Here is a 15,982-nt window from a genome sequence, read left to right on the forward strand (position 1 = left end):
GGTTCCCCTGCAACGCTGTATTGGATGAAGCAATTAGAAAAAGGATGGATGTGCTGTGTATTAGCAATTAACTTACTTACAGTAGATGGATTAGCCTTATATTCCCTAGGTAAGATTATGCAGCAGAGTCTGGTGGTTATAGAGGGCATACTTTGCCTGTATTTTCTCTCATTTCAGGCAGACATGGAAGACATGGCAGATCTGGCAGACATGCGACAATACCTGATGGATGGTGTTCAGCAAGTGATGTCTAAGTGTTGCGATTACAGGAACTCCTTTGACCATTACTCCTACCTCTATGTGGATGACAGGAAGGAATTCATGCGCCAGTTCCTATTGTATGGCCATGTCCTCACCAGCGAAGAAATAGAAGCCCACGCTGAAGATGGGGTTCCCGAGACCCCCCCAACACTGGAGCAGTTTAGAGAGCAGGTTGACTCGTACGAGAAAATTTTTGATGAAGTGAACCATCTAGAGCCCATCACCGTGTTTGATGGGTGGATGAGAGTTGATGCCCGTCCTTTTAAGAGTGCTCTGCTGAATGTCATCAAAAAGTGGAGTTTCATGTTCAAGCAACACCTGATTGACCATGTGACAAATAGGTATGACGTCCAACAGAACACTGAAGAGCCAGTCATGCAGTGATGGTTCTTATTATACTTCTGGTTCATATACTATACCTATAATTATACTGGTAAAACAGAAAAAAATAGATAAAATCATTAATTTTGAGATTTATTAAAAACAAAGAATTATGTTCCTGGTGTGGGCATGTACACAAAATTCAGCTCCTAAAATATCAAACTTATTGCCATTCATGACTGCATATGTGTAAACTTGCCTGTTCCAAAGCTGTTTTATTGCATTATGTTTGTCTCCACAGCCTGTCTGATCTTGAGGAGTTCATTAAAGTGGCAGAAAAGGAACTAGGCAAAAAGGTTGAGGAGGGCAACTACAATGCCCTGGTAGAGATTATGGGACACTTAATGGCTGTGAAAGAGAGGCAAAATAGCACAGATGAAATGTTTGAACCTCTGAAGCACACAATAGACCTGCTGAAGACTTATGAGCAAGAATTACCAGAGGAGGTGTACAAGCAATTAGAGGTATGCTTATTTGGCTAAATTTGTAATTTGTAGCAGAAAAAAATGTAGTATTGTGTTTTATATTGTTTCCCTGTAGAAGTTTTATTTTTTTAATATCAATAAAAGTGTGTCCTTTGTTTTACTCAGCCTGACTTCACTATTACGTCTTGTTGAAGGCTTGTTGAGGACAGTATTATTGTTAACACTACACTCAATATTAAGATTTTGCACTGTGGTTTACCTCTGAGTAGGAGCTGCCTGAAAAATGGAACAATGTGAAGAAGCAGGCGGTCACCGTGAAGCAGCACGTTGCTCCTCTGCAAGCAAGTGAAGTTGCCAGCCTCCGAAGAAAGTGTGCAACCTTCGATGTAGAGCAATACAACTTCAGGGAAAAATTCCGCAAAGAAGGGCCTTTCAGGTAAAATAGGAGGAGAAATCTTGAAGGCAGGGTCCCGGTTCGATATGTAAAGATGTTGCTGGTAGGACCTATCTTACATATCAGGATTTTCTTACAAATAATCTATGATTTTTAGCTGTACTTTATAGCTATCTGCAGATTCCCAGTGTTTGAATTTTTTTTTGTCCGGGAATTATCTTTATATAAGAATAAGTATCAAGCTTTCAGGTTAGATTAAGAAAATTCTGTATGATTTAATTATACCTTATGTTAGTTTGCTTTGAATGTAATGTTTGAATGTTTGTTTCATGTAAAATGTAATACTTTAATCAGTATACCATTTTCACTTTAAAAACCTTTGCCTTATTTCCTCATAGATTTGACTCTGTAAACCCTTACCATATGCTAGATACAGCTCACAAGCAGATTTCAGAAAAGGAGGCCACAATGGCTGCTATAGTAGAATCTGCTGGCTTGTTTGAGGTTAACATCCCAGACTACAAGCAGCTGAAGCAGTGCCGAAAGGAAGTTTTCCTTCTCAAGGAACTCTGGGATATGATCACGATTGTGAACTCCAGCATGAGTGACTGGAAGACAACCAAATGGAGGGAAATCAATGTGGAGAACATGGAGCTGGAGTGCAAGAAGTTTTCCAAAGACATTCGAGGCTTGGATAAAGAAATGAGGGCATGGGATGCATTTTATGGGCTGGACAATACTGTGAAGAACATCCTAACCTCCCTACGGGCGGTGGCAGAACTCCAAAACCCTGCCATCAGAGAAAGACACTGGCACCAGCTCATGCAAGCTACTGGGGTCAAATTCACCATGGATGAGGACACCACTTTAGCTGATCTCTTGCAGCTGAATTTACACAACTTTGAGGATGAGGTGAGAGGCATTGTTGACAAAGCTGTGAAGGAAATGGGTATGGAGAAAGTGCTGAAGGAGCTCAACTCCACGTGGACAAACATGGAGTTCCAATATGATCTGCACCCACGGACAAAGATTCCTCTACTAAGGTCTGATGAAGAGCTCATTGAGACCCTAGAGGACAACCAGGTCCAGTTGCAGAACCTTATGACCTCAAAGTACATTGCCTTCTTCCTGGAGGATGTCTCCAGCTGGCAGAAGAAGCTCTCTACTGCTGATTCGGTCATCTCTATCTGGTTCGAGGTCCAGAGAACCTGGTCCCACCTGGAGAGCATCTTCATTGGCTCAGAGGATATCCGATCACAGTTGCCAGAGGTATGGACACTAAAACTGCTGCCTCTTGTTTGAGATGCACAGAAGCGTAAAATATTTTTTTAAATGTTTATTATTTGAGATGGTGTGATCTCTGGAGATAACAGTAAAATGAGGAAAATATTTTATAAACGTGTTATAAAATCTAGAATCTGGAAGATTATATCAAGCTATATTATTGTGTAGATTCTTGTGCATTCAATAGTGTCTTAATTAAACTAATTCTTTGTTTCCAAAATAGTGTACTAAGAAATCTACAACAATCTGCTTATACTTTTTAGATTTTTTTTTCTTTTATGATCTTAATATTTGTTATAATACATAAATGTTAAATTTATGGTTTTCCTTGTCCTGGTTTGCTGTGCTTTAACAGATATAAACACTGTATAAGTGATGCTTCTAACTAACATCGGGTACCAGTAGTTAAAATGTGATCAGATAATAACGTAAGGTAATTTACCGGGTCATTTCATTATTAATTTTCTAATAATCCAATTTCTCAGAATTAAGCCATTATTATTTTTCCAACAGGACTCCAAGCGCTTTGAAGGCATTGATACAGATTTCAAAGAGCTAGCAAATGATGCTAATAAAACTCCCAATGTAGTGGAAGCTACCAACAAACCTGGTCTTTATGATAAATTAGAAGATATTCAGAGCAGGTGGGTATATGTACTATAAATACAATATTTAGATTTTTAGTGAGATCGGTTGAACTATAGTAATAGGGAGCAATTAATTCTAAACTAATGGAACTTAACTATCTTCTATTTCAAAAGAACTAAAAAGATCTTACCCACAAAATTAGATGAGAAACCTTCAAGCAAATTGTGTGCCACTAATAGACAAATTTGGTAATAGACATTTCAGCCAACCACGTTTTGGTTTTATTGCGAGATAGGGAAAAACTCTCATTTTACTAGAACGTGACTTTGAAGGGAAGGAAGATTAAAGTTATGGTTTAGAAAATATAAAAAGGATTATAAAATGGCAAAACAGGCTTAATGCAATACCGTAGTAGCAAATCAGAGGAGATTGGATTTCTTTTGATTTGCATGGACAACTGTTCTGAAACTGTTCATTTGTTTAATTCACTGCAGTAGTACTTAGAGCTGATCTCTGCTTCCACAAATGTGCTTAAGGATAATTAGGTAGTAATTGTTGAAATAGTATTGCTTTTTCCCTTAAAATAAAATGAGTTCTGTTTCATGGTAGAATATTTATCCTTAGATTATATCTTTTCTAAATTGCTGCAGGCTTGCGCTGTGTGAGAAGGCTCTGGCAGAGTACCTGGACACCAAAAGGCTGGCCTTCCCCAGGTTTTACTTCATTTCCTCTGCTGATTTGCTGGATATTTTGTCCAATGGCACTGACCCTCATCAGGTAGATATACTTCTTAATTGTCTTAGGATCTGAAGAGCATCTGTGTAGTTGTGGTGAGCCAGTTGTGAAGCCAGTCTCATGATCTCATAAAAAAAATGCATTGTCTACCACTGAGAGTCTATTCCATTGATTGAAGCTGCCACTTCAGGTATTTACCTCAAGAGGGCAGTGATTTTCATTCTGCTCCTGTAGGTCCATTATCAACCTCAGTGTACTGAACAGATGAAAATTCTCTTGCTTGGAACTTTCTTTGTAATAACCCAGGGCCCTTACTAACTTTACACTAAATAAATTTGCTCCTGCCAACGAAAGAATTATTCTTTTTTTTTTCACAAAAAATAGGTTTTACTTAATCAAGCTAACACTGTAGCACTTGAGCTTATACAGTGCCTTGCGAAAGTATTCGGCCCCCTTGAACTTTTCAACCTTTTGCCACATTTCAGGCTTCAAACATAAAGATATAAATTTTTTATTTTATGTGAAGAATCACCAACAAGTGGGACACAATTGTGAAGTGGAACGAAATCTATTGAATTTTTGAAACTTTTTTAACTAATAAAAAAATGAAAAGTGGGGCGTGCAAAATTATTCGGCCCCTTTACTTTCAGTGCAGCAAACTCACTCCAGAAGTTCAGCGAGGATCTCTGAATGATCCAATGTTGTCCTGTGTGTAATCAAGTCTCTGTATAAATGCACCTGCTCTGTGATAGTCTCAAGGTTCTGTTGAAAGCGCAGAGAGCATCATGAAGACCAAGGAACACACCAGGCAGGTCCGTAATACTGTTGTGGAGAAGTTTAAAGCCGGATTTGGATACAAAAAGATTTCCCAAGCTTCAAACATCCCAAAGAGCACTGTGCAAGCGATCATCTTGAAATGGAAGGAGTATCAGACCACTGCAAATCTACCAAGACCTGGCCGTCCCTCTAAACTTTCAGCTCAGACAAGGAGAAGACTGATCAGAGATGCAGCCAAGAGGCCCATGATCACTCTGGATGAACTGCAGAGAACTACAGCTGAGGTGGGAGAGTCTGTCCATAGGACAACAATCAGTCTTACACTGCACAAATCTGGCCTTTATGGAAGAGTGGCAAGAAGAAAGCCATTTCTCAAATATATCCATAAAAAGTCTCGTCTAAAGTTTGCCACAAGCCACCTGGGAGACACCCCAAACATGTGGAAGAAGGTGCTCTGGTCAAATGAAACCAAAATCGAACTTTTTGGCCACAATGCAAAACGATATGTTTGGCGTAAAAGCAACACAGCTCATCACCCTCAACACACCATCCCCACTGTCAAACATGGTGGTGGCAGCATCATGGTTTGGGCCTGCTTTTCTTCAGCAGGGACAGGGAAGATGGTTAAAATTGAGGGGAAGATGGATGCAGCCAAATACAGGACCATTCTGGATGAAAACCTGTTGGAGTCTGCAAAAGACCTGAAACTGGGACGGAGATTTATCTTCCAACAAGACAATGATCCCAAACATACAGCAAAATCTACAAAGGAATGGTTCACAAATAAACGTATCCAGGTGTTTGAATGGCCAAGTCAAAGTCCAGACCTGAATCCAATCGAGAATCTGTGGAAAGAGCTGAAAACTGCTGTTCACAAACGCTCTCCATCCAACCTCACTGAGCTCGAGCTGTTTTGCAAGGAAGAATGGGCAAGAATTTCAGTCTCTCGATGTGCAAAACTGATAGAGACATACCCCAAGCGACTTGCAGCTGTAATCGCAGCAAAAGGTGGCTCTACAAAGTATTAACGCAAGGGGGCCGAATAATTTTGCACGCCCCACTTTTCATTTTTTTATTAGTTAAAAAAGTTTCAAAAATTCAATAGATTTCGTTCCACTTCACAATTGTGTCCCACTTGTTGGTGATTCTTCACATAAAATAAAAAATTTATATCTTTATGTTTGAAGCCTGAAATGTGGCAAAAGGTTGAAAAGTTCAAGGGGGCCGAATACTTTCGCAAGGCACTGTATCTGCTTTAAAATCTGTGAGCTTGTAAGTTTTTTGCCACCCACAAGCTAAGTCTTGCTGTATCCAGCTTTCCATCAATTTTGCCTTGAGGTTTTCACGCATTGTTTCCCACTGTTGTTGAAATGTGCTCTTATGATATTAAAAGCTGTTCTCGTTGCCTGACCCAATGGACTAATAGCACAATAGCCACAGAAATGTGCTTTTACACTGACATCATTTTAAAATTATACAACACATTATTACATAAGTAATATGCTTGAGCACATATTACGTGGTGTGTCCAAATGTTGTGCCAGTTGTCTTTTGGGAGATAAGAAAACAGGCAAATATACATTATTTTTTAGTTAATCAATTCCTTTACACTTTCAAATCCAATATGAGATGCCATGAAAGACCTAAAGCTGTTGTATTTCAGCTCTTTAGCTCTGTATGTAAGCTCTTTTAATGAATAATATAACATCTGGACATACTATAATAATGTGCATATCTAACCAATATGAAGAAATATGCAAAGCTAGCAGGCTGTAAATATGGGACTGCAAAATAATTTAAATATCGGGTTTCTGCAGAAGGCATGCAAAATGAAGAAAAAGTAGCAAATGTTTGATCTCAAAGAGAAAACTATTGAAGGGAAAAAGTAGTAGGTTAAAACATTTATTACGTTTCCCCCCAAAAAAAACCTTAAGCAATGCAAGATTTCATTAATTTAAATTTCAGAAAGATTTTATCAATATGTTTTTTCTTTGCTCTATAGGTTCAGCGACATCTATCCAAGCTCTTTGACAATACAGCAAAGATGAAGTTTCAGACTGACGCTGATGGCAAGCCATCTAAAACTGGGCTGGGAATGTACAGCAAAGAGGAAGAGTATGTTACCTTCAATGAGCCATGTGACTGCAGCGGACAGGTACAATGGAATTGCTTTAACTACAGGTTATTAGCAAATGAATATGATTTGTAGTAAGCTGAAGTGAACATGGAAGTATATTGTACATCCATCCATTATCAGAAAGCTGCTTATCCTGGTGAGGGTCTCAAACTGGAGCCTATCCCAGCTGAATAAGGTGCGAAGCGGGCATGAGAATGCATGACTGCTCTCTACGTGAATGAGATGCCATTCCATCTCAGGGCCTCATGTACACTGTTTCTTAATTCATTATGCTTCACCCTCATTTCTAAAATAAAAAACATTTGATGTGTGACGGTGGCTGTAGAAATAACTTTTTAAAAATCAATTCCTTTACCATTATTATTGATGTTGAGTTGGTTGAGTTGATATTGATTATTGAGTTCATAAATATAAAATAGCATAAATATGTGAAGCAAAATAAATGTAATGACCTCTTATTCTCTTGTGAATGTCCCTGTAAAGCACTATGCGTGTGATTATGTGTGCAGATATGAAATTAATCTGATTAATCTGAAGCAATTATGCAGCTACATTCAAATAAAGTGTTGAAATTCTCCGTAATGAAAACAAGCGATAACATCCAATCTGTACACATTTTTAGAAGGGCTGTAATAAAGGCTTCTCATTGCCATAGCAAGGTTGTGTTCTTTGATGATGTTATGTCCTTTAGAATGCATATTCTTGGAAAACATTGGATCATGTTAAATGATTTGGGGAACCTTTGAGTAGAGGTATTTAATATCATATTAATGGCTATTACAGTATATAAGCCCATTAAGTCTGCATGCATCATCTTTGCAAAAAAAATTCACAAAATGGAACATTATAGATGTTTTTCCTCAGCCCATGATAACTGTCTCCTTGCATAATAGGGAAATATTTTTGTAATATTTCAATTTTCCATGTTGTAACTGTTCACTGTATTTGTTGAATTTCTTGTTTTCTCTTTTTCCGACCCCACCTCTTAGCACATTTTTGGGATATGGCTACATCAGCTGTATTTTAAATCATTGTATGTGTGTAAAGGAAAAAAAAAAGTCTTTTAATGTTGGTCTTTTGACATCAAAGAAATTATGTGAGCTTTCTAGGCTGTATGCTGCTGTATACGGTAAATTATTTATGATTGCCCTGCAAGGACTTCAAACACTGTTCATGAATATGTACTCAAAAAGATGTCATTGTCGTCTAGGTTTGAAGCTTAAAGTCTGGAAAATATTCAGTATATCCATCACTATCTTTTTTTTCTCTCCATAAATATATACAGGATATGTCCAATTTTTCTATGTGAACAAATAAAGTATTTCATCCTATTCCTCACAATGCATTTCATGCCATTCCAAAAACATAAGTGAAATACATTCATGAGTTCTCTGAATATTTGCTTTGAGGTGGAGGTCTGGTTGAACCGGGTGCTTGACACCATGAGAGCTACTGTCCGTCATGAGATGACTGAAGCAGTTGTAGCTTATGAGGAGAAACCCAGAGAGCAGTGGCTTTTCGATTACCCAGCGCAGGTATGTTTTTTTTTCTGCTAAACTCAAATTCCAAATACATTATACATACACATTTCTCATGCCTTGACTAATGGTGTTGTAATTTGTTCTCAGTTCACTGTCACTTGTGGCTGGTTTCTTTTTCAAGTAGAAAAAAATGTTGCTTAACATTTGATGCAAGCTTTCTTAATTATCAGTTCTGATTATGTTATGTTCAAAAATACTGTGGGAATACTCTGATTATTTTTATTCCTTGGAAATATGTCTTTTCCATTATCTGCAATTTACTTGTTCATTGTTCTTTTACTTTAAATCCATCCATTCAAATTAAAGTTTAAAGTATCTTATCATGCTCTTTCCCTGTTACCTCTGCAGCTTTGACCTGATCAATTAGAAGGTTTTTGTTAGTCAGGGACTACCAAGGGTTTCTATAAACCTTATACATTATACTCTTAATTAGATGACCTTCCATTGTAGAACTGTATATAAAAAACACAATTATTTGTTAGTGGTTTATTAGTCTGCATTAATTCTACAAGTGGTGTGAATTGAGTTCGATACCTTGAGTAATTATGATTTATGCTCCCAGTACAAGTGGCACTGGAATCATCTTATGCATTGGGTTTAATTGCTTAGGCTGTAGGGCCAAATCTTTAGGTAATAAATCAAGATTGGATACTGGCGGAAAGCAGAATTCTGTATATATGTAGCTGCTTACACTAATTATACATTTTTCATGCTTGTTCAGCTTATATAAGAAGGCCATTTGAAATGCATCTGTATTTTTAGGTGGCTCTGACATGTACGCAGATTTGGTGGACAACAGAAGTTGGTATAGCATTTTCTCGACTTGAAGAAGGTTATGAGAATGCCATTAAGGAATACTACAAGAAACAAGTGAGCCAGTTAAACACCCTCATCACTATGTTGATTGGTCAACTCTCTGCTGGAGAAAGGCAGAAGATCATGACCATCTGTACTATTGATGTCCATGCCAGAGATGTTGTGGCCAAGATGATCGCTCAGAAGGTACAGAGTGCTAACTGCTTCATAATGAAAGTACCACATTAAAACATTCCTCTTTGTTAAATGCTTAACATATGCTGTTTCCTTCTGCTTTGATGGTTTTAGTAAGCCAGTGATTACAAGTGCTTCTTTTAATATCGGATTTGGTTTTTATTTTGAACAATAAATATGTTCACCCATTAGATCTATAACATTATTTACTGTTACATAACAGCTAGAGTAGTTATAGAAATCCTATTTTATAGAGTTATAGAAATGCTTCGATTTTAACAATTCATGTTCTTTACCTATCAAAGTTATGGAAAAGTTCATTACAAGTACGTAGCTCTTGAGAGTACTTGTGTTGGCTGTCCATCTAAACAACAAATTAATTTGATTAGTGATTGATTACTGTACATCTTGTGTAATAAGAATACTAAAGATTTAAAGGTTATTCTTATTAAATAATACTTCTGTGACAGAGGAGCACACCTCCCACTGCACTCCCTACTCCGCGGCGCGTGGGAATGCGCAGCTACAGTACCACACCTGAGGCTAATCAGGTCTGCTATTTAAAATCCCCATGCGTCCGCAGACTTTGTTCAAGTTTAGAACCGGAGCATTTATAAGACAGCATACTCTTTTCTTTCATATACGATCCTCTTGTATACCGAAGAACGATTGCCTTTCCAGACAACTACGCACCAGCACACCGCTCACTCCCTGACCAAGGATAAGAAGCGCTCTGCCGGTGTTCAGGCAGGACCCTTTTGAACCCGACACTATTACACTTCTAACATCGTCTTTCAAACATCTTAGTGATATTCTGTAAAGACAGAACAGTTCACCAAGCACAGCAGACCAGGCATCCTTGTATTTTACTAACAATTCTCAGTGTGTTGCTAATTTCTGATATGGTCTGTATAATATGCTCAGAAGAGACTCTCTATTTGACATTCTGGTGTTTTTTTTTGTCCCACAGGTAGAGAACTCTCAGGCATTTGTGTGGCTGTCTCAGCTCCGACACCGCTGGGATGATGAAAGGAAGCATTGCTTTGCGAACATTTGCGATGCCCAGTTTCTGTATTCATATGAGTATCTGGGGAACACGCCACGCTTGGTTATCACCCCGCTGACAGACAGGTGAGCTGCAGGCATACTGCAAAATGTCTTTATAGTCAGGTCTCTGGATTGTTCTGAAGCTATGCTTTTATTTGATTCTTAGAATAAGCCAGAAGGGATGTAGAAAAATGATGGAGAGTTATGGGATAAGGCTTTGTATTTGTTGTATTGAATAGACATTACTTGAGTTGCAGTCCTTAATGACCATAAGTTATGTATGCATTTGCGCTAAATAGCACCTTGATTTGATAGTTGTTTTTGTAAATTCTGTAGCTGAGCCATATGCTGGGGCGAGGCATTGAAAATTCAAAACTTCAATGGGTGATCTTGCCAAGGGTCCCAGGGGGAACACAGAACCTGAATTCACATGTGTAAAAAAAAAGAAACCTTTATGTCGGGAAGGGAACATCAGGCAGGGGTGGTTCGATTTTTCATTCCACAGTGTCCAATCCTAAAGTGCCACCTGGTAGCACCAGCTGGAAATGAGAAAATAAAAATGAATCTGTTTAAAAACACATTTTTAAATGGCCTTTCTTTGTTTCTCTGATACAACCAAAACATTAGTCTCTGATAAATCAATCACCATATAATTGGCCGAACATATGGTTAGTCCCTCATCTTGGCATTCAATCTCTAGCAGTGTTAGAGACCTGGCTTAGGTCCAGATCTAATGCAGAGAGCACATTTAAAACAAAGTGTGGGTTACAGAGTAAGTGGATTTGTGTGCTGTATTTTAGTTTTTTGGAGTCTGAAAATCAATAAACATATTCATTAGCTGTGTTTAAGTTTTCTCACTTTCTTCCCACCTATTTTTATTTGCCTTTTAAGGTCTGCCAAAGATCATTTAATCATAGTTACTGTACTTATGGTAGTTCACATTCTGGTTATACTTTTAAAATGTAATTTAAATAAAAAATGGTTTTAGGTTAAAACCAGTAGTAATACTAATCAATACCAACATCTAAGTTTTAAGATGGATTAACAAAACGTTTCTGACACTGTTGATTTACAGTGTCAGAAAAATGTTTATGATTCCAGAATTATTTTGACCTGCACCACCATATTGTTACAAATTAGTGGGGTCAGGAAATATACCCAACCATAAGTTAAAATGTAAGGCAAGTCAGAAATGGAGAAATGGAGTAATGGCACATACATTTTCTCTGGTACAGTTTTGGTGATAGAGACAATAATCAGGGTCAGGCTTGATGACAGGACAAATATCTATCGACAATACTTCAGACAGCTACACAACACACAATACTAAACAGAAATACATATAGAAAGTAATAATAAATGGATCCTTAGCAGAACAAAACTTTCCTTCCACATCATGGATGCTCAAAAGTGAATGGAAATCAATTTCCCTATTCTAAAAATGCATCACTAAGAGAGAATATTTTTAGTTTGAACTTTTAACAATGCAGGAAGTTGGAATTTCCTAAAATAAATAAGAAAGCAAGATCTAAAATAATGTTAAGATTATTTATCCAGAATCTAGACCCAAGACTAATTAGGGGGTTCTTTCACATACAACAAGCCTTGAGGAAGAGGAGGGTGAAGGTGACGTTCCTTGTTCTATCCTTGGTGATGTTGAATGTTCTTTATTATGATTCAAGATTCATAATTTATCATGACGTTAGTTAACTGAAACAAACCATTATAACCTTCTAATCCTTTGATCATCTGTGTTTATCTGCCTCTTAGCTATCTCACATACCTCATACCCATTGTTTTAGGCTTTCTGAGTAAGGATTTGAGACAAGATGTGAACTGCAAACGACACCCCCAAACAGGTCATATAATGCTAAATATAGTATATCAGAATATTATATAATGTGATTAACTGGTGTCCTGTCCAGGGTGTTCCCTGGTTTGCACCTGTTTGTGGGATAGGTTCTCTCTCCCTGTGACACAAAATTTGATGAAGTACAGTAGTTAGAACATGGATGGATGAATATTAACACAGACATATACAAGAATTCTAGGTATACAGACACACAATTTAAACACAAGCCTTAAAGGTCATTGTCAGATGAATGCATGGGTCTTTTCTCTGTCAGCACAGTCATATTGCATTGTCCAGTAGGAAGACAAAACACTTTTGACATTGTCAGGCTCCTGGGTGCAGTTAACTTTAGAGATAGTGCAGTTAGTGGGTGTGTGGAACAAGCTACTCAGCCTTGTTGATGCCGATACTAATGGATTTCTCATAAATCAACTGGGTGAGATCTTTACAGTTATAGTTTGTTGCGATTATACAAAATAGCAAGATGGACATGGAATTACTTGTAAATCTGTTACTAGTATATTCTTTCATAATTTACTTTGGACTAATGTAATGAGAAATGGGGGTAGTATTTTATAGCTGTTTCAATGTAGTATGAACAACATATAATACAGTATATATTACCTTTATATTAGGTGCTACATAACGTTGACCCAGTCTCTTCATTTGACAATGAGTGGTGCCCCAGCAGGCCCTGCTGGCACAGGAAAGACCGAAACCACTAAGGACTTGGGCCGTGCCCTGGGAATCATGGTCTATGTATTCAACTGCTCTGAACAGATGGACTACAAGGTACTGTACATTTCAGCATCGCATTTAGAGGAGTCAACATTCTTTAATAATTCAGAAAAGACAGTTATTTTTTATTAATGTTGCACTGGTATTTTCATGCTTGATAGGAATGGAGTGAAGAACTGACTAAAAAGTCAAGGGAACACTTGAAACAAATTAAATTGTTGGAATAGGGACTTAAATAATACAGAAGAGGAAATGTCTTGGGACAATATTTGGACAGTATAAATTTGGCTAATATTACTTGCTAAATTATAACTCCAATATTGGCCTCTTGTGGCAGAGGAGACAGATCTGGTTGGCTGGTCTTACTGCAGCTAAAGGGGTGATGGTATTATGTTCAGTGCCTCCGCATTCCCTCTCCTGGCAACATTGAATCCTGTCTTATCTTGATATTTGTGTAGAGCTTTCTACTGCTTGGATCCATGTTTCCAGGGAGATATATTGCTGTTATTCTGTTCCAGTTTTTTTTTAATTAAAGGCTGGTTCACTGTACCCATATGGGAATATTGAGGAAGTGCACGGAGGCTCCTCCGTCCGGCTCAACCTTTGAACCTTTCCCTGTCTGACACATTGTACTTTCTCCAGCAATATAAAATGAGGGTCATTAGTGTTGATAGAGAGGCACGTTCCTCACTGATGTTGCCTTGAACCTGTAGGTGATCTTTGAAACTCTTTCTCTTTTTATAACTTTGTTTCACGTAAATCACAACCCATACATCAGTTTATACATATTTGTGTAAACATATTACATTATTCAATAATAATAATTATGTGTTCCAAAACATCTCTAGGACTCACACTGCCAGTCTTAAAAACTGGTCTTCTCAGTGCATTCTACTATGCCAGAAAACATATCATTCGCTAGTCCAATGAGGGTAATTTGTACTTTTGTGTTTTAATGCATCACAACAATTGAAGTTTCTGTGGGCACACTAAAAAACAGGCATGGCGAAACAACCAAAGTTTTGGGCTGTGACAAAATGTCCAAAATACTTAGAACCATGGTTTTTAATTGTGGAGTACTTAAAAACTGACAATTTATTTGAGCATACAGTTATACAAAAACATAATAACTTTGAAACTACATCCATCCATTTTCTTCCCATTCAGGTTCGTGAGCCAATTCTGGCAAGCAATGGGCACAAGGCAGGGTACACCCTGGATGAGACACCAGTCCATTGCAGGGCACACACTGACATAAACATGCATGCGTATATTCACACCAGGATCAGTTTTCTCAGAGACCAATTAAACTACTGGTATGCTTTTGAACTGTGGGAGGAAACTGTAGTACCCGGAATAAACCATCACAAACTACAGTTTGGTACAATTTGTTTCATTGTTATTTTGAACTGAATTTCATCTTATTAAGATCAATCCCTAGAAGCAAAGAGTCTTTCAGGGGAATGTGTCCATTGACTCATATTTATTTCCCTGAAAATGCACTCAATTCCTCTGATGTATAGGTTGTGACAGTGGTGTGAACGATTTACAGAGAAAGAATGTTTTGAAATTTATAATAATCTTTACTTCTTTACCTGAGATCATGTGCTACTGCTTATTAATTCTTGCTCTTCCCTGGAGGGTGTCAGTCATACTCTGAGCTGTTTATTAATCTCCATGCAACACCTTTCTTCCTCTGCATACAGGAGACAGATTAGTTAAGCTCTGATAGATTAGTTTATTTACCTCCCAAGCGATGTCTGAACAGCCTCCTCAATTTATTATTTTTTTTCCTTAAGACATGCTTATTTATTGTACTGTGAAATATACTGGTCAATGGAAGCACATCTGTAATCTCCAGGTACAGCTTGTTCTGCACTAAGTATCCTACCAAAATTTGCATAATTAAATTAAAAATATCTAAGTCTCTGTATCTTATATGAAATATATGAATACTTTTGGGTGAAGATTGGACTCTATAATTAATAGCTGAGAGATGCTAGATCAATTTAATAATTGTTTACTTTTATTTTTCTTACTTTCTAATGCTGGAGTTCAATTGGGAAAGATAGAAATGCCTGCTCGTGCTGTGTTTGTATTTAGACCACTCTTGAAATACCAAGATGGCTGCCATAACCTAATATCAAGGTTGCATGCTCATTCAGACTCTTTTTAAATTCCTCCTGAGTGCATATTTCCTTCAAATGCTTACAGTACCTGTCTCTTTGAAGTATTGATTATAGCAACAAGTAATAGTGAGAGCTCAAAATAAAAAAGTGACTTTAATGTATGTTATAATAATGTTATAAAGTTGTTTCTATGTATCCAGTTTTGTTCCAGTACGCTTTTTCTTATGTTATGATGGTGGTCCCATATATTGATGATGGTGATTTCGTTCTCACTTGAGCTCCTTATGGTGTTATTTAGGAGATCAAAGCAGTCAGTGATTCCTTTTAATTTTATATAAGGAAACAAGCTAAATGTGTTGTTCTCAATCATGTTCATGTGTCCGTGTTTTAATAAAAGGTTGGGGTTAGTGCTTCCAGAGGCTGCCCCATGAATTCCTTTTTTGTCCTTTGTATTTCTACTCAGAGTTTACCTTATAATCTGTGTATTGTGCTTTGAGGGGGTTGTTGGCAATGATGTGTTGATTGTGTTATAAAAGTGTGAATATTAACGTTCAACAGCAGCTTGAATTATTGGGGATTGTGTAACAGTGATGCCATCCCTTTGAAACCAAGATGGACTAGAATCCTCCTGTAGCAGAACTCTTTTTCAGCCTAGCTGAGCTTGTTGCTGTTGGGAGAGTGGCGCTGTGTCCTCTCTGAGCTC

At 37.6% G+C, this 15,982-nt stretch overlaps 1 protein-coding gene across 2 annotated transcripts in view; it reads left to right on the plus strand.

The window, feature by feature from the left end:
- Window positions 1-15,982, plus strand: part of dnah9 (dynein, axonemal, heavy chain 9) — a 149,234-nt gene that overhangs the window by 22,389 nt on the left and 110,863 nt on the right. For both annotated transcript variants that reach the window (XM_088599618.1, XM_088599619.1), the window contains 11 exons: window positions 178-602; window positions 884-1,106; window positions 1,337-1,503; window positions 1,860-2,730; window positions 3,259-3,389; window positions 3,984-4,110; window positions 6,848-7,000; window positions 8,392-8,517; window positions 9,286-9,525; window positions 10,484-10,644; window positions 13,048-13,204. In XM_088599618.1, coding sequence (XP_088455744.1) covers window positions 178-602; window positions 884-1,106; window positions 1,337-1,503; window positions 1,860-2,730; window positions 3,259-3,389; window positions 3,984-4,110; window positions 6,848-7,000; window positions 8,392-8,517; window positions 9,286-9,525; window positions 10,484-10,644; window positions 13,048-13,204 — 2,781 coding nt within the window. The remainder of the gene's footprint in view (window positions 1-177; window positions 603-883; window positions 1,107-1,336; window positions 1,504-1,859; window positions 2,731-3,258; window positions 3,390-3,983; window positions 4,111-6,847; window positions 7,001-8,391; window positions 8,518-9,285; window positions 9,526-10,483; window positions 10,645-13,047; window positions 13,205-15,982) is intronic.

Source organism: Lepisosteus platostomus, chromosome 11 (assembly GCF_059453375.1).
Source record: "Lepisosteus platostomus isolate fLepPlt1 chromosome 11, fLepPlt1.hap1, whole genome shotgun sequence".
NCBI lineage: Eukaryota > Metazoa > Chordata > Actinopteri > Semionotiformes > Lepisosteidae > Lepisosteus > Lepisosteus platostomus.